General features: G+C 43.3%; 1 protein-coding gene across 1 annotated transcript in view; it reads left to right on the top strand.

Moving 5' to 3' along the window:
- The first annotated feature begins 18110 nt into the window (after positions 1-18110).
- Positions 18111-22179, top strand: part of INPP5F (inositol polyphosphate-5-phosphatase F) — a 38538-nt gene continuing 34469 nt past the window's right edge. Inside the window, exon 1 of the mRNA XM_071446334.1 lies at positions 18111-18425. Coding sequence (XP_071302435.1) covers positions 18329-18425 — 97 coding nt within the window. The 5' untranslated portion in view covers positions 18111-18328. The remainder of the gene's footprint in view (positions 18426-22179) is intronic.

Genomic DNA, 22179 nt, shown 5'->3' on the forward strand with positions numbered 1-22179 from the left:
CATGCAGGGTTACATTTCAGCTGAGGACACAAACCTGACATCATGGAACAAAAATACTTAAATTGAGGAAAATCAGCTGTGGATTTTTAGAACTGAGCTTTCTAAGCAAAGTGTGTGGGAGGTATAAGGCCCTATCTTTTAATGGTTTCTCTTAGTAGACCACTAAAATAATCCAGATCAAAACCACCTCATTAACTGAGGTGGCACAGTGGAAATTAGGGTTATTTACAGTATTTACAGGGAACTAAACAGGTGCTAGATTTCTAATACATGTCATCTGCTGCTAATGGGGCCTGATTCATGTTTCATTATTCAGTGTTGGGCAGAGTAGGTGGAGTCAAACTGAATTACAACTGATGGGGTGCTTTTAAGAAGCAAAGCTGGAGGTGGAGCTGCACTCTGCCAAGTGCTGCTTTAAAAGTTGATTCTTAAAGTCGGTGCTACTACTGCAGAGTTAGGTACAACTCAAAACAAAGTGAGGTTTCACGATGTGGCCTAATAAGGGAAAGCACATTTGTCTGCCCTGGAGCTGCCTAGCTGGAGACTGGTGCTCTGACTCATAGGCTCTCTTTGTTTCCTCTCTTGCTCAAGACTCAACTGCGCCCAGTCCAGCTTATATGTCTGGACACATCAGCATAGCTACGAACCCTGCATATGGGCTGGGAGGAGGGAGGGGCCAAGGAGGAGGCAGCTGGAGATCCCCACCCATTCCCTGTGAGCTCCTGACCTCCTCTGTGCAGAGCCTGTTTGCTGCCTTGACTCGGTACCGAGGATGTGAGGAGCTGGCAGGGGAGGGGAAGGGGATTCCTCCTTCTCTGCCTTTCTGCAGGATGGTGGTACCTGCTCTGTGCTGTGACCCTGGGGGACAGCTGGAAACTTTGCTTTGAAACTCAGGTAGAAAGCACTTAAGAGTTTAAAGCCATGAGAATTGTTACATTAATTCTCAAATACAGCTGTGCACAGCAAACAGCAGCTGTGCTGTTGAATGCAAGGCTTTCAAATACACGGTGCATTTGCAGTAGCCATTTCAAAAAATTGAACAAATTTTTTGTTCAAGAAATGCAATTTATTCAAAAGCAAACGATCCCCTGTCAGTGAAAGGCACTGATTCAGCTCATTTGAAAGTAGCAGGAGGGATATGAAAAGCCTGTACATGGAACCACAGTAAAAGCTGAGGCTATTTTCTGATTGCACTATCTTGTCCAGCTAGTGCTATTTTAAATGCCAGTAGTGGCCTGTTCTCTATATTTAAACCCTCACAGCAGCAAGGCATTGTGTTTCCTGTAAATATAGCACTTTGACTATTTATTTACAGGCTGCCAAACCATGCCATGCCCCGAGGAAGGGGCAGCAGGTACATTGCCCCCAGGGAGCAGGGTGAGACAGGAATTGGTGTCTAATTCCTCTCCAGGGGCAGGGACAAACCCTTTACCTGGGGTCTGTTTTGCTTTCAGCTCGATGCTGGCTCAGCTGTGTTTGCAGGCAGGGTGGGGAGGAAAAGGGGCACAAACCACACAAAGGAGGCAGGAAAGCAGCACAGCAGTTTGTAGAGGCAGATTCTGCCCCTGCTCCTCAGGTTAAGGTAAGTCAAGGAAAGCCCTGGTCCAGTGTCCTCAGGGAGGGTATCTCTTTTAAAAATAATTATAATAAAAAAATAGCTTCTGCTGGCTGGCACACAGCTGCTGAAGAGGACAAATCTCAGTCAAGGTATGCTTATGAGAAGGTTTTAATTTGCTACGTTTTCAGCTTCTCTCCTTAAATAATGTGCATGTCTTGATCTTTTTAAATACTCAGGTAATCAAGTAGAAGGCACCATATAATGAACTCAAATAAAATGTACACAAACGTGGGGGAAAACTGGCTTAGACTAAAGGCCTAGTAATAATTCCTGTGCTTTTGGTCCTGTTGTGTCCAAGAAATAAAATGCAGATGTCCTAGAAACAAATCTTGGTGCTGTAAAAGTTGAATACCATAAAATTTTGGGTTTGTTACAAAATCCAGCAGTAAAACAGTTTTTCTGACAGAAACAAATCCAGCCTTTCTGGGCCACTTGGGTAAAGGAGGCCTTCAGGAAAAACTAATCAGTGCCCAGCACTTGCTGTGGAACACAGATTGAAGCCAGAAGTTAACCATACAAAAGAGCATTTCCTGGAGCCTTACTGTAAATATTAAAACTCCAAAGCTAAACTTCTCTGGGTAGATATAGTACTGCCATTAATGAAATATGAACTCAATCATTTTAGCATTTAGCAAGAAGTGGTTTTATTGGCACTTTCACCTATTTATGTGCAATGGTACAGGAGAGCCAAATACAAGTGTGTTTATTCTTTCTCGAGATAAATCTTTTGCTTAAAGATAAATGGATGGCACTGAGATCCATTGGCCTTTAGGACTGGATAGTTTGGGTTCCTGAGCTCTGCCCAAAGCACATCCATGGGGTTGCAGGAAGGGACCGAGGATGGTCTGTAACACTATAGACCAATGTAACTGAATGCCAGCCCCTCTAATCCAGAGCAAGTGTTATTTTAAGATGGGCAAGAGGCTGGTTACAAAGCAGGGGAACACACCAATTCTCAGTCAAACACCTTTCCAGGATCTATAAATAAGCAACTTAAAAAGAATAAAGAGGCTAGTTCAGTTGTTCCTGCTGGAATTTCCACTCCAGAAGTTGGAAATCTGCATGAAAGGAAGGAACAGGTCCAGCCAGCCTTTATCTTCCATATGTCCCTGCACCAGCAAATTGTAGTGCAAGCAGAAGTGGAGGGTCTTACATTAAATTTTGACTGTTAGAATAAAAGCGCATTTGCCACACATATTTCAGAAAAAAAATCCAAAATGCATTGATCTGTAAGGACATACTTCATGTTTCAGAATTAAAAATGTAATCTGGAGTTCTTCACCCCTGGTTCTGTACATTTGACATCTGTGCAATGTTCTCTGACGTGTGCCACAACAAACACAGAAATCACTGATAGGGTTTGCACTGAAGATAACGTTGTTGGAAGTCTTGGGAAATAGAGATGAAAATAATTAACTATTTCCAGTTAATTATTTCATTTCTAATGAAATATGGTGCCTATGTTAGGAATGAGGTGAGCAGGCAAGAAAATGGAACAAACTTTGAAATATTACTACTTATATCTATTCAGTGGGTAGATGATTCATCTGACTTCACAAATATAAAATAATTTTTTAAAATGGGGGATTAGCGGAGTTTTAAAACAGTTAAAGAAATACCCTGAATTTAGCAACAACAGGGCTATGGAACTTAGCCTGTTTTTTACTGCATTTATTCAGCCCCTGACAGTGAACAGATGAGATTTGCAAAATCATCCACATGGATTACTTGAAGCCCTGATTTATTGCTTTTCATCATTTTGTGAACTTTGAGTTCTCATCCATTTCTGTCTTGTCAGGAAAGCTCTGCTCCTTCCATTTGCAGAAATGAGCAGTGTCTGGAATAATTCCCCTGTGCGTTTCCCACAGGGCTGGCAGGCAGATAATGTGGGTTTTTTCTGCAGCCCATACTGATCTGTGGCAAAGAATAGGAGTTGTCAGCACTCTGTCTTGCCACTCCAAGTGCACAGCTCAGATTGTAAAATCTGTTAGTGAGAGCCATAATGTTTAACCCAGTGTGAGCTTGCCTATTTTTATTTAAATCAGGATGAGATGAAAGCAAGGAAAACCTAAAGCAGTTTTGCCCAGCAGCCACACATGCAATAATTTTTGCTTCCAAAGGACTGATGAAATGATAACACACATCTCCAGCTGGGCATTTCAGGTGTTGGTGAGTACTTGGTCCCCAGGACCTTCCCTCGTGTCACAATTGATGATGAGCTCCTGTCTCATCCCCATTCCTGCTCTCCCCAGCTGCCTTTCCACAACCATGAAATGTTTCTTTCCCTTGACCTATTACCACTTAGAAAAAAGAGCAAGACAGAGCATGTGAAGATTTCTCCTAAAAATTTAAAGAGTTTGTTCAAAAAAAGTGCTGGGAGTTCAACTCTAACCTCTCTCATCAATGAAAAGTGATCTTGACCTTGAGCCAATAAACTCAAACATTTGTCAAGGTTTCTGCATGACTGCATACCCAGTATAAAGCCAGCTCTTAAGATGGAACATGCCTGGAAGAATGAAAACAAGGATCAAGGTAACTATAAATCAATCCAAATTGGGCTTCTCTCCACCCAAGAGTGAAATCATCCAATTTACTTTAAAACTTTGGAAAGTTGCACTATGGCAGATGGAAGTATCTGCTGGTGCTGAAAGTGCACCGAAGCACTACCAAATTTTAAATGGCCTTATTTGTTTCATTTAGTTCCTAAGCTTGTTAACTAGCACCCTGACAAATATTAAATCTTGTACATCAGAGGCATCTTTTCATTCTAAAGAGAAGTTACTTCAATATGCTACTCTGTGACAAACTAAAGTATCAGGACTGAAGTTTAGCTGTATGGATGTATTAGATTACACTGAATAAAGGATGTAAGGTAGGGTTGGATAACAATATCATAAACAAATACTGCTGCCTAGAAACAGCAGGCATAGACACATTAAAATATTTAAGGTACCTTTAATATTAACTACCTAGCAACAAGTCCCTGATTACTTCAAGGAGAATAGGCACTACAGGAGAAGGCAGGAATTATAGCAATTATTATTGTTATACCTTTTTTCCCCCCTCAGTAACAATTAGACACGTAACTCTTGTTATATAACATACAATTACCTGCGTAGGGAATCCCTGCCTTGAATAGTTTGTGCTTGACTACGCTAAGGAAGAGGCATGGTTGTGAAATTAGAGGATGGGATTTGATAGAGCTGCATGAGAAGCTGCCTGGCTGAACTCTCCTGTACCTCAGATTTATGGTGTGAGCCCAGCAGCTCCTCTGTGTGCCCATCCCTGGTTTGGGATTGCAGTCAGAGTCCAATGTATCCAGCTGTGGTACAGGAACCTGAGGCACCTCACTGGATGTCATTTGATGAGAGAACCAGGGCAGGGTGCAGGTCTTGATGCCTCAAGTTTGGCTTTTCTATTTTTCAGATTCTGTGCTGCTTTAGTGTGTGGGTCTGAGCTTCACATCAGGGCATGCTGAGCTCTGTGCACAGAGCAGGGAGACAAAACAATTCCTGCTCCAGCTGGACACCAAGGACAAATGATCCAAATCTCAGCCCCAGGAGCACAAACCCCGTGGGCTGGAGAGAGAAAAACAAGCAGGGTGGGACTGCAGGGGCTAAAGCTGGAATGGGACAATGAACTGCAAGATGCAAATGGAGCAGAACTGATCCCAGGAACGGACCCCGTGCCCGGCCGTGCATTTTGGGGCCATTTTGGTTCATCTTGGGTGCAGCCCTGGCTGGGCTCTTGTGCTGCCCAAGGTGTGTCCATTGAGGCTTTCTAATAAATCCCTGCTTTATTCTTTAGCTCTGTTCAGTCTCTTTTCTAGGTCAGCTTTCACAAGGCATCAGTCTCTCCTCCTGGGACACTGCTGATGTCCCCATGAGGGTCCCAGAGTGGCACTGCCACCTCCCTGCAGCACCACTGCCCCTCCCAGGCACCAGAATTTCCTCCTTCTGTGCTGGAAAAGCAGAAGGACCACTATGCAAAGTGGTTTCCTGTAATAGTGAAGAGAATTTTCTCACCTTGCCTGTGCCCACCGTGCTGGCAGGGTGCTCCCCAGCAGTGTGGGCAGGCTCTGGGGGATGCCTGCATTTCTAGGGTTTCTTTTCAAAGCATATAAAAGGTGTCAGGTTTGCATTGGAGGCCTTGGGGTCCTGCAGTTCCAGTTTTAACAAACAACATTGACATATCCATCATTTTAACAAACACTTACAGATTTGGCTTCCAAGCTGGGTTTTGTAGAACACTGCTTGCACATGACACTCTTGATCTTCACGTAAAAACAATAAATATTTCCAGTCTAGGTCTACATGAACATAATTACCCCAACACAGACATTAGAGTTTCAGTTTATAAACCCCCCAAAAAAAGCCATTGGCTCATTTCTGCACCTCTTTATTCCATAACCACAACTCTAATCCTCATTCCAAATCTCAAAACCACCCACAACCCTAATCCATCAATCTCAAAAGAAATACAAGCCCGCAGATTCAGAAAGAACAAACCCGGAATTTTTCCAGCAGCTCTTCTGGAGTGAACACAAACAGCAGATCTTAATTTCCTGCGGCCTTGAAACTGAGCACAGCCTAACTGAGGGAGAGGATGGTAAACTGAAGTGGAAAAAGCACTGGGGGAAGGTGTGGTTTCAAACACCTTGCTCTCAGTGACACCTGCTTTTGAGATTAGTGAGCAGGTCAGCGTTGGTCTGATGGGCCTGGCTTTTCTACAGGAGAGAATGAATCAGCCAGCTGCAAAACCAGGCCCTCTATCAATGCTCACACAGAAAAAGCTGGCAAATTTTACTCACTCACTTGAATTTTTGGTTTTTATCAAGCAAGGAATGTAGAATTGAGACACATCTTTATTATTTGTGAGTGTGTATTGTACTTTCCTCTGATAAATCTGATAAAAGTTATTTCTTTAGCATAAGTGATGCTTTCTTGGTTTAATTAAAATTGAACATGCGTTCTCAGATTTTTACAGAGAGGCTTAAAGCATTTATCTTTATAATTTATTCACATTTTGTACCATCCAAGCTACATCACCAAGAGGGTGAAATTCTCTCAGTGTTACATGGTGATATTTTTACTTTTTGTCCCTCAGTTTTCCATTGGGAGCTCTGCATGAGTCCCCAGTAGTTGCTGGTGAAGCCTGATCCATCAGAGTAATCCCCTCCTGCTGCTTCTTTTCCTGTAACTCTCCTCTCAGGGGCAGGAGATTTAAGGAGCTTTTTGTGCTTACAATTTCCCCTGTCCTCCCTGGTGGATTTTCTGTCTCAAGGACTGGACAGCCAAAGCTGTTCAAAAGTTGGAACAGAGCCTGAGTATATTTATGTAAATGACAGAGCAAGAAAAGACTCGATTTTCGTATTAGCTCAAATGGACATTTCCAGTGTGAGTCAAGCAGGCCGTGTGCAAAAGGCACATCTTGGCAAAACAAAACCCAAAGAGTCTGTCAAAATGTAAATCTTGGCAAAAGATTGGCAAAACAAAACCCCAACAGTCTGTTGAATTTAAAACCTGAAGTTCCTTGGGCTTGATCTGAGCCACTTGTTCCTAACTAACGTGTTTTGTTACGTGTTTTTATTATTTTATTATTTTATCATTATTTATTACATGATGCTCTGCTAAAAATTCCACTCATTGGAAGAACCCAACAGTGCCAGTGAGTGGCGATGAAGCACTCATCATACCAATTTTGAGATGGAAACATTAAGGATAGATATTATAAGAATTTTCTTTCATTCTCTGGGTTCTCAGGCATTGGGAATTGGTTGCCCACGGCACTGGTGGTGTCACCATCCCTGGAGTGTTCACGAGGAGCTGGGTGCAGTGCTTTGGGGTTTAGGGGTGGGCTGGATGATCCTGCAGTCTCCGCCAGCCTTGGCAATTCAGTGATTCTGTGACATTGCACAGGCGCACCATGAAAATGGTCCATGAGGGCCCCATCAGCATTAACCAGGAGGTTAATGGTGACTAAAGTGACAATGGTGACAAAGCCACCTTTCCCCGGTGCCCCGAGGCTCGGCGCTGTGCGGGGACACTCCCAGCTCGCCTCGCTATGACGTCATACACAGCCCCGTGACGTAGCGCGGCGGCGGCCGGCAGGGGGCAGCAGCGCCCCGCGGATGGCGGCGGACCCGGACCCCGCGGCTTTACGGGAACCCGGGGCGGTGACGGCACCGAGCCCCGCACGGCGCGACAGAGACGGGAGCGCTTGTGCCGGTCTAAGGGCACGGAAACATCAGATGGCTCAGGTGCTGCTCTTAGAACCCTCCAAAGCCTCCAAACTGCGAAATAAGAGCAGGATTTAAGTAGTCCCAGTGCTTTGTATCGGCTATTAAATAAGAGCAGGATTTAAGTAGTCCCAGCGCTTTGTATCGGCTATTAAATAAGAGCAGGATTTAAGTAGTCCCAGCCCTTTGTATCGGCTATTAAATAAGAGCAGGATTTAAGTAGTCCCAGCGCTTTGTATCGGCTATTTTTACTTACACAGACTTGGGAGATGTACTGTGAGGAGCAGCAAGATGTAAAATTTCAGCCCTGCTTTTAAATAAAGTGCTGCTTGAAGGGAAACGTTAGGCTAACAATCTCCTGAGGTCCCTGCTGAGCAGCAGTGGAACACTTTGATTTCTGAAAAACCCATTTTGAAAGGGCAAGACATTAAAATCGCAATCAATCTATTCAGTAAATGTTTCTTTTGGTGAGGGTGCTCTTGGTCAAAGGCGGGCTGGGTCAGAATTCATATGAGCCACCATTTCCCTGAGAGGAAGTGATTGCATATCCCTTCAGAGTGACTTATGTCACCAAGAAAGGCTGCCAAGGAGCCACAAACCTCTGACTCTAAGGATTGCTCCCGTTTTTATGATTTGATAGCTGAGACAGCCTTCTCTTGAACAAACTGGGCTGTAAGAAGAGGACATGTAAAGTACAGAGCAAAAATTGGTCTTTGTGTGATGGAGTAGTGTCCACATAAATTAATCCTATTATCACAATTGCTGGGGATTATTTTTCACCCGATTTCCATCTCAGAGAGCTTTGCATGCTCCTGTGTGTACTTGTGTAGTCTTTTAATTACCTGATTCCAAAGTGCTTTCCAGTCATGAAGTACTCCATGGCAGAGGTCATGTGCCCATTATTCCAGTTTACAAGTAGCACAGGGAATTATTTGAGTGTCAGTTATATAACCCAGTGGTGTTGATTCCCAGTGCTCCTCAAATCCTTTCCCCACAGGCATTATAGAACAGTGGCAGGACAAAAATTTTTCATTTTATCTTTCTTAAACTGAATCAAATATATTAAACAAAACTGATATTTAAAATTACACACTCTGACTGAGAATCTATCCTATTGCCACGGTTGATTTTGTTAGTATTAAATTGTGTTTGCTTTTGGATGCTGTGTTTGATTAAGAGTAGGACAGGAGCTCCTATTTTTAGGATTGTTAGCAAATTTAACTAGAGTTTGTGTTTATTTTTTTCACTGTAATTAACATTGCAGCTTGAGGCAAATCAAATCAGCCAAACAGAACAATTGCTTGTGTGGTGCACCAGCTGCTCTCAGAAACCTCATTTCAAACTGACTTAGTTGAGCAGGAAAGTTATTTGGGGACTTGCTCATCTTGCTTTCTCATTTTTTGGGGTGGTTTTTTTTTGCCCATTCAAGGCTGTTTTTTCTGTAAAGAGGTAAATATGTCTGAGGGGGGAGAAATGGAATGGCAGCCTTTTTGCTCTTTTTTTCTCCTTTTTTTCCTTCCACAGCTTACAACAGCTGCCTAGGAAAAAATAAAAATAAAAAAATAATAATAAATGCCACAGAAAGAAACAAAACTCTTATGAAGGAGGCTTTCTTTTCTTAATTGAGAAGCTGTGGCCCAAACCTTCTGGTGAAGTATCTGCAGCCTTAGGGAAGTGCTGGGATCCACTGAAATGTGACAATTCTACCATTTCTCAGGTGGCTCTGGATGCCCAAGTTCAATTTGCACCATATTTCTAACGAGGCAGTGCCCTCAGAAGAGCAGCACAAAGGACATGACATGAAGCCCATTGTTCAGAAGGCTCAGAACCCAGCAGGAAGAGGCACAGAAAGCAAAGAGGGTCAAGTAGGATGGATGTTGCAATTTCTTGCAGCTGGCAAGTATTTGCAGTTCTGTGGGATTGCTACAGAAACTTCTACTGCTGCTTGACAGATCCATGCATGAGACAAGAAAGACAGGGAATGGGTGAAAAGAAGGTTAAAGAAATGTGGAAATGGGCAAAGAGACTGAGATTCATAAAAATTAAGGGTGCAGCAAATCCTCGTAGGTTGTGAATAGGAAGAGATCACATTATCTCGTTCCTGTCTTGCCTAACCTGTTCTTAAACAACACCAGCAAGGGACAGTGCCCAGATAATGTCACTGAGCTGTCTGTTCCCAGGCCTGTTTAGCCAAATGCTTTGTTTCTTACTCATTCTTTGTTTGTCTAACTCATTCTTCCCGTGGTTATGCTCAGTACTTGTATTTTCTGGAATAAGACTTGGGATTGTTTAGCCTCAAAATGAAAAGACTAAGGGGGGAACCTTTTCAATGTGTGTAAATGCCTGAAGGGAGGAAGAAAAGAAGATGGGGCTAGACTCTTCTCATGGATTTCCTGTGAATGGACAAGAGGAAATGGCTGCAAACTGAAATACAGGAAATTTCACTTAGAGTTAAGAATTTTTATTTTTCTGTGAGGGTGGTCAAACAGTGGCACAGATTGCCCAGGGTGGGGTGGAGTCACTGTCTTTGGAGATAGCAAAATCCCTCTGGACATGAACCTGGACAACCTTCCCTGGCTGATCCTGCTGTGAGCAGAGGGCTTGAACCACAGGTACCTTTCAGCCTCCACCATTCTATGGTTCAGCAACACTGGGCAAAGAAACCAGTTATTCTTGTCCTCTTTCCAGCAACTCTTGTGTGTTTCAGGACTGTTTTCCTGTTTCCAATGAGAAACCAGCCCAAAAAATCCTTCTTCTTGAAACAATAAATCACAGCTTTGAAAGTTCAGATTACCCTTGATTTCCTTTGGCTTGTTTTTTATAGATAATTCTTAAAATGGTTGTATCAAACTGAATATAGAATTCCCACTGAGGTCTGAGTCAGAGCAGAGTAAAAGGATTACTGCATAGGTCTTATGCATAATGCTCCTGTGTATTCATTGTAATATAAATGGATTTCTTTTTCACTTTTTTGTTACTGGCTCCTCCATCAATTTATGATCTAGGATTAGCCCAGAACTCCTGATTAACCAACTGTTCCTGAGCTTGTATTTATACAGATGATTATTACTCTTGAAAATTTTTCCTCTTGCCAGGCATTTCATTCATTTCAGGTAATTTATTCAGCTTGCCACAATGACCTCACAATGGAATCCTGATACACAGGAGGCTTTCTGACCCTTCTAGCCCTATGAGTTTCCTAAGTACACTTGTTATTCCATTATTGGGGCCATTGGCAAAGGTCCAGGATAGCACCAAACTGGAGTGTCAACCATTAGTAACCACTCTCCAGGAGAAAATTCCCAAATGTTAGGACTGTGGAGGTGCCAGAAGTGGACCATATTTCCTTAGGTAGTTACAGGGAAATCACAAGGAACAGGATCAAAAGTCATATAAATTGCAGGCACAACTATTGCCCAGGTCTGCTAAACTTTCATAAGAAGAAAGGATCTTACTTCAATCTCATGTTTATTATCTTAACTGTTCACACTTTGTTGTCTTGGAGGTATTTGAAAGTACATACTTTGGGTTTTTTTCTCTTCTTTCTTTTCATTTAAGAAAAGATGTAAAATTCTGTGACTCTTCCTACTTTCCCTTTGTTAGGTCCAGGATGGTGGCACAGATTCCTCAATATATAGTAAGTTATAAGCACCCAGTGGTTTCACAGACATTGGGAAACAATAGGAAATTAGAAACCTGAATACTTTTCCTACCTTCTGGGGCCTCATCCTCTGTCAGTTTTCAAAGGTCAGCACTTACTTCTCCAAGCTGATCATGTCTGCATCTGGCCCTACCAGACTGATGACCCAGTGTAACTCCTGCAACAACAACACATGCTTCTCATTTTCCCTTCAGTAATCACTCAGGGACAGCTCTATTTCCTCCTACATCCTGTATGGTGCAATGGTGTATATCACCTTAATACATAAAAGAGTGCCTTGCAATTCTTCATGTGTCTCTTCCCCCAAAGAGGCAGTTGACCATTTATATGCAGTTTCTAGGCTATTTAAAAATTTTGTTTAGGAATGCCTTTGACCTTATCTCAGAAACATCAGGCGAAGCTGAGTCATTTGTGTAGCTCCATACCTGTCAAATTGTTACAGCCCTCTGATTTATCACACATAGCCATAGAGCCAGAGTAAAAACCTATTACAGAAATGCAGTACATAAATTCTTCAGATAGATAGATGTTGTAATATAATTAAAATATCAAAGTGAAAAGCACATTGCCAAGTGTTTCACGTGGCTCTTATGCCACCTTGCTCCACACCAATCTTGCCTCTCACTGGCAGTCCCCCCCACAACTGCAGGACCTGACTGACTCCAACAAAAATACAGAACTGCCCTGATTTGTTTGAGGTATGACCATACATAAATTCTATTTTATTATTATTACCATAAAAGATAGACCTTGCTTTCATTTGTCTGCATATAAATACAAATGTAAACTGTTGTCATGGCAATTTAAAACATTTTACACATATCACTGTAGTCTGGCTATAAGACTTTTGCATAGTAGGGAACAAATGTTACCTTTAGTCATCAATGTAAAAGTGTGGTGCAAAGAACCTGCTATGTGTTCAAGGACAAGGACCCACACTTTCTGATTTTCAATCCTCTTTTTCTGTCTCATGTCTATCTTCTTTCCCTAGGTTTGACAATGACCTACATAGCATTGCACAAGGAAAGCAAAGCCAGCAATAAACACTTTTAGCCTGTATATAGAATGATCATCTCTCCCAGTCACTCAAGTATAGAACATATAATCTCACAGGAAAATGAAGTTCTTTTAATCTTCTGGTTTTGTCCTTTGAGAGTCATAAGAATTCTAATTACCAGCACAGTACTTAACTGAGCATCAAGAGCTTGAGGATTGCCAGATCTACACAGGACTTTTTTATGCCACAGATGAAGGAAAAGCTGATAAGTGTTTTTTCACCTAAATTGTTGCCTGGCAGCTAGAGTTTCTGCTCTTGGGAGGAGAGGGTTGAGTGTCACTTTCTGAACTTCACACATCCCTACCCCTCTTAAACACTGAGGTGTCTCTGCAGTGTAAATGCAGCATTATGTAGAGGCTGAGCTTCTGTAAATAAGAGTTCTCTTGAAGACCAGTGGATACGTGTGTGAGTGAGGTTTTTTATGGCTCCACATTTCTGCCTGAGTAATTTCACTTACAGTGTTAAAAGCAATCAATCACCTCATCTGTGTTGGTGAATCTGTCTGAGATACAGCAAGGCTTCCAGAAGAGCACTCTTCCTGTTCCACCTCATGACATTTGGGAAAGGTGATGGAGCTGAAAAAGCTCATTTGGATGACACTCTCTGAGGCTCATCCCAGAGCTCTGCTGTTCCGTATGTGGGCACATGAATTGGTTTCCTTAAGAGTTGCAACAGAAAAAAGGAGATGTACTTTAGAACTGCCTCTGACAGGCTCCAGCTGATGAGAGGTCTGTAGGACAAAACCAGATCTAATTTTAAATGAAGCCCGAGGAGGGGTCTGTAGGTTTAGAACTTTAAATGAAGCCCCTGGAGTGTGCATAGTTCAGAAGCTGGATCCTCAGCAGCAGCAGCTGTCTAGTTAAACTCTTGCTTTTAATACTGTAAGTGAAATTACTCAGGAGGCAGTTCCATGGCACTGTGTCCTAACCTAGGCATGGTTGGCATTAACAGACCCATACCATGGACATGATCTGATTCTGCTCACTGTGACACTGGCACTGTCTGAGTGACACTAAGGTAGGTGACCCCACAAAATCAGGCTCCTTCTGCTCAGTAAGGCCAGGTGAGTTTGTTCTAACCTCAGTCACTGTGATATCCAGTTTCAAAAATAGCATTTAATAGGTTATTGTGCATCTGCAAACCCAGCTGACAATATGCTGCACAAATGCTTGTGGCTATCCAGCGCAGGCATGGGACAGGAATAGAAACACACAGCTGGGAAGGAGGCAAGGATTATTTAAGCTGGCTTTAGCAGCATCCAGTATTGCTGCTGAATGTCACAGCGTGTCAGACCTTACCCTGCAAAGCTCCCTCCAGAACAACTTCTGGGGTGAAGAAAGGAGGGTTTGACCCCAAGTTAATTTGTGGCATAGGCTTTTGCTGTAGCTGTACAAGTGCTATTTTGAAAGCATGTTATTCTCAATATAGAGAATGGAGTGATATAATAGAAAAATTTATGTTAAAACTTTATTAATGGAATGGAGTAATAAAGTAATTTTCCATCTCAACTCGGTAATGCTTAAATCCTGGAAAGCTGAGACCACTGGCTTCCAAACTGATGAAAAATGCCTCATCATCTTATCCCTTAAACACCTTATTCTGTTATTGACCTTGCCTTTTGTAATGGCTCTAAATCCCTGGAATCTGAGCAGACACTGCTGGCTCTGCACAGCACCTCACACAGTGGGGATCCTTATCACAACTGGAGCTCCTGGGCATGGCATGAGTGTAAACAGTGCATAATAATTCATAAATATTGTATAAATAATGAGTGCCAGGAGACCAGGGAGCAAGAGGAATGTGATTCAACCCCTCCCTCCCACTTTTCCTGCATTTATTTCCATCACATATGACTGACAGATTTTTGCACTGAATAGCTAATACATATCCTTTTCCTAGGGCAGCCAAACCCAGGGAAAAGTGACAAAAAGACATGTATAACACTTCAGCACTTGGCAACTACTGTGTTCTTCAGGTGTCATTTGATGCTTGGCCTCCACAGTATTCAAAGTCAAGCAAAAATAAAAGTAATGCAAAAATACAAAGTTGGTTATGCAAAAATTGAATATACATATATATATGCATTCAATTGAATATATATATATATATATATATATATATATATATATAGTTACTTTTAATGTTTTATTGTCTAATCTACTGATACATCCTGAGGAAGAAGCTGGATTCAGTCAACACCAGCAGTAACATTACAAAGACGATGATGTTTTTTGTTTCTATAATATTAAAATGGAAAAAAAAAACCCTAGGGAAATTAAAGCAACTTCCAAGAAAGCTAATTGTAAAATGAATTCAAATTGGCTAAATGGTATCAGGAAAAAAAACCTTTTAGAAATCTTTTTTTTTCTAAAAGACAAATTCCAGTGATCTTGAAATTTTACTTTTTATCCTTTCTAAAGGCAGAATTTTTCTTTTTGTAATGTGATCTATTTTGCTCTTTAGACAAACCCCAGCCCAAATTACAAGTAAAGAAAGGGAGAGAAGTTCCTCCAAAGGGTAATAAAACCATTAACTTTTCAGACTGAGGCAAAGCGAGTAGAATCTGTTTTAAATGAGATGCAAATTTGATTTCAATGGCCGTGAAGAACAGCCTGCTGTTTACTTTGGAGAAATTATGAATTAAATGCAGCCTTGGTACAGTATAAACCATATTTTAACTGAGGAAGGCAGCCCAACAACACAGTAAGGAATCTTTTTGTGTGCACCAGCTTGGTAGTCTTGGCAAAGTGCAATTTGCAATTCCAGAATAAAAGAATCGTAGGCAATCTAAACATTCTCATTTATTTTTGAAAATGGTCCCATTGATTTGCTCTTAAGAGCCAGTGCAACAGAGGGAAATCAATGCACTGTCCATAAGCCTTAGAGTGTATTGCAGATATTAACCATATACACATTGCTTTGAAGGGAGAAGCTTGTTCACTTCCTAGTACTCACTGAAATAGAAATATTCCCATTGCAAGTAAGAGATTTTCATGGCGAAGGAGGAAATACCAGAGTTCCTCTTCCTTTAGATATAACTACAGCTGCCACAAAAAGCTTCTTCAGTGAAAAGAAAGCTAAAAATAAATTCAGGCAAAAATTCTTATGCAGAGCTGCTTTCCCTGGGTTTTGAGAGTTTTCATTTTCTTGCCAAAAAGCGAATGTTCCTGCCAGTAGTTTTATATTTTTCTGTTATAAAACACAACACACAACTATTTTTCAGTAGTACATTTACAGGCACTTCAGGAAATGTTCTAGTCCCAAACAAATCTCTTTTATCCACTAGATTGCCTGCCAGGAGACCCTCTTGTGTTGCTCTTGCTCTGAGGAGGTTCCTTCTCAAAGCAGACTCTTCAGTCTCTGTTTAATGCACAGCAGACCCTCTCTAAAAAGCACACAAAAGCTTTCTCAAAAACATATCTCAGGAGAGGAGAGAAACCTCACTAAGAGAACCTCCCTAAGCTCCAAAGGAAAACAGAAGCACATGGAAGTGGGTAGGGAATGCCAGGGAGGAATACAGAGGGGTTGCCTTGGACACAAAGGGATGAACATAGAAGAGACAAAGCACTGTTGGATTAAAAACTAGCAAGGAGTATGAAGGGTAACAAGAAAGGCTTCTGTAGTTACTTTGGCATCATCAAAAAAGATGACCCAAGATTTTTCTAATGTTTCTCTGGAAGCTGCCAGGAGCATTGAGGCCAAACAAACAAAACAATTGTTGCATGACTTCTTAATAGCCAACATTTAGAAATAAAGTTCCTCCCCCCGTCTACAGTGCCATTTCCAAATCTGGTACCCTTCACCTCAGGAGGAGTGGTGTATTTGTCCAATCTATCCAGCCAATTGGACTTCCAAGTGTGGAGTGTTACTAAATCACATCTCTTCCTGTTAACCAACATTGAAACTTGAACTCAAGCTGCTGGCATTCAGGTAACACTGAGAGTGCATGACTAATTGTCAGCCTACGCATTTCCCTACCGTCAGCCAGTGACAATGAATTGGAAAAATGCAAAATTAATCTTTCAGGCTTTTTCTCCTATGCTAACTAAAGCTGAAAGGCTCATAAAAACAGCACCCAGCTGTGAATCTATGGAAAACACGCTGAATGCAAACAGAAAACTACCCACAGGGAGGAAAAAAAAAAAAAAGCTCTGATCAAAGCGTGAAAAAGGGCAAAACAAAAGTCTGTCCTTGAAATCCCTGCAAGCATTTTAATGGTGACCCTGTGCATTGTGCTACAACACTGAACTGCTTGGGAAATGTAAGCAGAATAGAGATGAGAAATATTTAATGAATGATAGTGCAGACGAAAGATATGGGAGCAAAAATGATGTTTGGACCCACTGAGAATCTCAGTTCCTAGTCCCAAAGCAGAAAAGTTCTTGAAGTGCATACTTATCTTAAAAGATGTTATGTTCAATTAAAGCTATTTAAATTATACATTTAAAGTCATGCCTGCACTTAAATGCTTTTTTAGACTGTACCTCCCAAAATCGAGCTCTTCCCTGGCTCTTGAATGTTCACATTTAATAATGAGATTTCTCATTTCTTAATGTCCTTTAGTCACTTAGTGTTTTGTAGCATCACTAATACGTATCAATGGAGAAAAATAGTATGAGAAAAACAGATCTTTTCAAAGAGTGGTTTGAAAGTAATGTTTTTCGCCTACTGTAGGTGGTTTAACAATAATTGGTAAATGTTTTAATTTGCGAATTGAAGCAGCCAGCAGCCCTTCACTGGGACGCCAGGTGCCCAGCAGAGCTGCTCCATCCCTGCCCTGGCCGTATGCAGGACAGGATGCTTTCTGTCTGTGTCCATCTCTTCCTCAATTTCACAGCGAGTGGGGCTTCAGCTTCTGTGATGAAAAGCTCTGGAAGCTTGTGGACAAGCCCTCAGTAAGGCTGGGAAGGGTCTGCAGCAGTGACAAGTTTGCATGTACATTTTCCAGTGTTGCCTGCTGAAGAAATGGAATAATTTGCCCTTTCATCAGATGCCGCCTTCTGGATAAAAATTTAATATAACGATGAGCCGCGTGCTGTGGTCCTGAGATTTCCTTTCACCACGGGTTATACCGTGTATCACCTTCTGAGGGCTGAGGGGAGCGGAACTCAGGGGAGAGGGGATGAGAAGATCCGGACTGAGGGGAGCGGGGATGAGGGAAGGTGGGCTGAGGAGAGAGGGAATGAAGGGAAAGGGGCTGAGAGGAGCGGGGCTGAGGGGAGCGGGGTTGACGGGAAGGAGCTGAGGAGAGCTGAGCTGAGGGGAGCCGATCTGAGGGGAGCTGGGCTGTGGGGAGCCGATCTAAGGGGAGCCGGTCTGAGGGTAACCGAGCTGAGGGGAGCTGATCTGAGGGGAAGTAGCTGAGGGAAAGCCACTGAACGACCTCCGGGGGCCGACGGGCAGGGTCGGGGCCGCAGCCCCTCCGCCTCCCCTTCGCAGACCCCGCCTCCAGCACAGGCCCCGCCCCCTCGGGCCCCGCCCCTTGCTCTGCCCCTTTAAGCGCGCGCGGGGCGGGGCCGGGCGCTGTCACGTGCGGCGGCGGGAGCGGAACCCGAGCTCGAGTCCGCTCCGCCCGCTCGCGCCCCGGCTCCGGGGCAGCGCCCGCGTGCGCGCGGCTGCTCGGGAGCGCGCGCCCCCGCGCCGGCCATTCCCCCTTCCGCCCCGGGGCCGCGCGCGGCGGCGGCGGCGGCGGGAGCGCCCCTTCCTCCCGTGCCGCCCTCCGTCCCTCTCCGCCGGCGGCTCCCCCGCGCCAGCATGGAGCTGTTCCAAGCCAAGGACCACTACATCCTGCAGAGCGGGGAGCGGGCGCTCTGGTGCAGCCGGAGGGACGGCAGCCTGCAGCTGCGAGCCGGTGAGGAGACCCCCGCGGCCGCGCCCGCCGCCTGCGCGGGCAAGGGCGGGCTGGGAGCCAGCCGGGAGCGGGCGGGGCCGGTCCCCGGCGGGTCGGTAGCGCTGCCCGTCGCCCCGCAGGTCGCAGGAGCAGCCCCGGGCCGCGGGAGGTCCCGGTGTCCCGGCTGCCGCGCCTCTCCGTGCGGTTGTTTCCCCGGTAATAAAGCAGCGCTGCCCCCGCTCCGCGCCCGGTGTGACCGGAGCGGTGCCGGTGGCCGTAGGCAGCCGGTGATCCCCGGGGAGCATCGCTGGGGCGAGGGGCCGGTGTCCGCCTTACATAAGGGATGCTCCCGGGCATGATGGGTCCCGTGGTGGCCTCTTCCAGAAACTGAACAGGTGGATACAGCGGGAGGGACTGGGTCATCTGTAAGGTCCATTCCGGCCCTTCGACGTTCTGTGATTCTGTGGCTTCTAAAGTGCTTCTGAATTTTTCAGTGATTGTAGGCTGTGTGACCATTGCTCAGGGCTCCACTGTGTATTAGTACAAGACTGAAGGGAAGGCAGCGCGAGCAAGAATTGAGCTGGAGTTGTGTAAAAGGCAATTTTGAAACCATGGTGGTTATCTTGTCCTACCTAGGAGTAAAGGTGTCTCTAAAATAAAATGCCACCCTTGCTTTGTGCCATGTGTGCTCCCTGCCCATGGCAGGAGGTTGGAACCAGGTGGTCTTTAAGGTCCTTTCTGAGCCAAACCATTCTATGAGTTTTTGTCATTCTCTGTGATTCTAATACGTAGCTTTGGTGGAGAGGACCACGCTGACCCTGCTTGTATGAGAAAGAAACTCTAAATAGCTGTGTTTCACCAAACATGTGGCAGGCTGCACAGGTGTTACTTACAGCTTTCTAAAACTGGGATCTGTGTTATGCCAAAAAAGGTGGCTAAACATGTATATGACCAGGCTGGCTGTCCAAGTACAGTAGACTTTAGGAGCTTCTGTGAAAGGCTGGACAAACTTTAAACATAAACATCAAATACCGTTGTTATCTGTGTTTTTTCAAAGAACTGTTTTTCATACTGCACTTTGTTGTGTCATGTTTTCATCCTTGAGTTGTGTCTTCTCAGTGTAGTTTGTTTATGTCTCTTAGATAAAATTGCAATCTGTGTCAAGTTAGCATGACTAATTCCTGTCCATCAATTTCACTAATCCAGCAATACTTTGATTTGCAAGTGACCTTACAAAATAATTGGTGTTAAGCTAGCAGGCAGTGCTGCTATTCAGTGAAACGTGTGCTTTCACAGGGGAGAAAACCCCTCAGGTTGAGGTTGGTGATGGTTACAGCCATCTGCACGGGCTGAAAGCTCTTCCTTGACCCACAGTAATTAAAACAACTAATGATCTATAGTTCTGGAGATTAGTGTTTGATAATTTCAAATTTAAAAGCATCAGTGCCTTGGTTTCATGCAGCCATTGCTGCGTTTTATTTTTTCTTGGTGTCCTTTAGCCTCCTGGAGGCTTTGCCCCAGTGCCCAGCAGTTTGTCTGCCTGCTGTTCCAGCAGCATTTTGTCCTGTGCCTGCCTCTGCATTTTCAGGCAGTTTCCATGTGATCCCTATTGTGTGTGACCTGCAGATTAACTAAAGGTAATGTGATATTGAAGTCCCCTGGCCCGCTTGAAACTCTCAATTGTTAGCAGTGCTTTCCCATTCCCATGTGTTTGCAGCTTTGTTTTTCCAGCCCTCTCTGTGGATCATCTTCTTGACAGTGGACTGAAATGAAATACCTTAGCAGGTAGAAAATAAGCCCAAGAAAGAAACAGTGCTCTCACAAGGAAGTGTTTCTTGGATCAATCAATAGCTCTTTCTTGTATTAAGACAAAACTTCATCTCCTCATGTTTGCAATTTTATTACATTTGACCATTTATTATTGGGGCCAGTTTCATGCCCGGAAATGAGTAAATGGATTTCTGTGTGATGAGTCACTGCTGTGTTAAAAAAAAAAAAACAACAAAGTCATAACTTGTGTTCATTGACATGTTTAATAATCTGTCAAAAGGCTGTGATCTGGCTCTGTGTCTCTACTTGGTTTTGGAGGCCTTGGTTTTAAAAATTCTATCTCACAGAGGCTGCTCTGAATTAATCTTTGCACATTCATGGGTTGAAATAGATAATACTGGTAAACCTTGCAAATCATTACTTGAGAGAGTAGGTCTGAATCTAAAGAGCTGATGCTAAGCTTGAAAGTACTCTCCTCCCTCAGCTATAAAGGCATGTTCAGAAATTGGCCAATATTGAAAGCTGTATTTCTGACCTCTTTGAATCATGGAGATAACAGCTTGAATTAAAAAAAAAAAAGGCAAATAATCTTGGTAAATATTTGCCATAAGCAAAGTCTGAGGTTGGCCCTCGTTTGAAAGATGTCAGCCTGTGTTTACAAGATGTTTCTGGGTTTTTTCAATTCTCTAAAGTGAAAGCACTAATGAGTCACCTGCAGGAAATCCATGAATCACTTTGGCATCATAGACTTTTTTTTTAAAAATAATTTGGCTGTTGAGAGTGTGCATTTTTCAGTGTAGTGAAAAAAACATGTGCTGTTCAACCATGCCTTTAATGCCTTACATGAGGTCTTGGTCAGGATTTCACTCTTGGATTACTCTGTTTATGCTCTGGGTGGCTCTTGATTAGATAGTTCTACACAGATTAGAAATATTTTTTTATTTATGATGTTTGTATAAATTGTGTTTATTTTTGCATATGAATACATATATATGTGTGTGTAAAGGCTAAAAAGTATTGAAGACACTGAAGTCTTCTCAGCATTTTTTAGCAGCAGTAGAAGGAATGAGACTGTTATGGTGTAAAGCTTCTATTATCATTGTGCTGGCCTTGATAGTACTCGAGGCAGTAATGTCAGAGAAGCTCTACTAAAACTGTTTCTTCTAACTGTGCTGATTCCCATTGCTCTGGAGAACAAAACCCTACCAAATATTTTGAGGGATACACAGACTGTAATTTAACTCAGCTTTTGGGGATGTCATGCTCAAAGACTTCATTGCCTCTGCCTGAGTTAGATGGGTTAAGCTGTGTTTTACCTCTGGAACTGTAAACTAGAGGCAGATGGGCATTTGTTTGTTTCAAACAGACACTTTAGGAATTTATTGTTACAGAATTCATTTTCATTTGTTGAAAATGGTTGTGAGTCAGCAACTGAAGCAATGCACTTTAAATACTTTCAGTGAGGGATGTGTTACCAAACAGTATTTTCAGAGTAGCAGGGGACACATTTCACGTTAGGTGTCTTAGTCTGATGGTGTGAAGTCATCTCTGAATCACAAATCATAAGGCCATCTAATATTCCAGCTGTGTGCTTGCCTTCCTCCTCCAAGGCATTGCAGGAGTCATGTAGCAGTGCCTTGTCAGAATTCCTGAGCTGCTCCTCATGGCTGCAGACTGGAGGAGCAAGAGCAGTTCCCTTGTGCAAGCCTGGGAGCGCTCAAGTGAAGGCCCTGAGCTAATGAATGGTGTAAGGAGTGATGCCACTGCCACCAAAGCATTTATTAGTAAGTTTTATTCTGCAGAGCAGTCCTAGACAGGGCTCTGAGGGGTGACAGCCTGGCTGTGAAGTCATGCTGCTGAATTGTTTCATACAAAAGTGCCTTCCTGAATTTCAGTAGTATGTCTTGGAAACTGCCTATCTATTCTGGGCAATGAATTCCACAGGAGGCTGGAGCTTTAGTATTTCAAGTCACTTCAGAAGGAACCTCAAGCTGTTTTTTGACAC

The sequence above is a fragment of the Agelaius tricolor genome, unplaced genomic scaffold, assembly GCF_023055355.1.
Source record: "Agelaius tricolor isolate 1412-34295 unplaced genomic scaffold, bAgeTri1.0.p SCAF_22, whole genome shotgun sequence".
NCBI lineage: Eukaryota > Metazoa > Chordata > Aves > Passeriformes > Icteridae > Agelaius > Agelaius tricolor.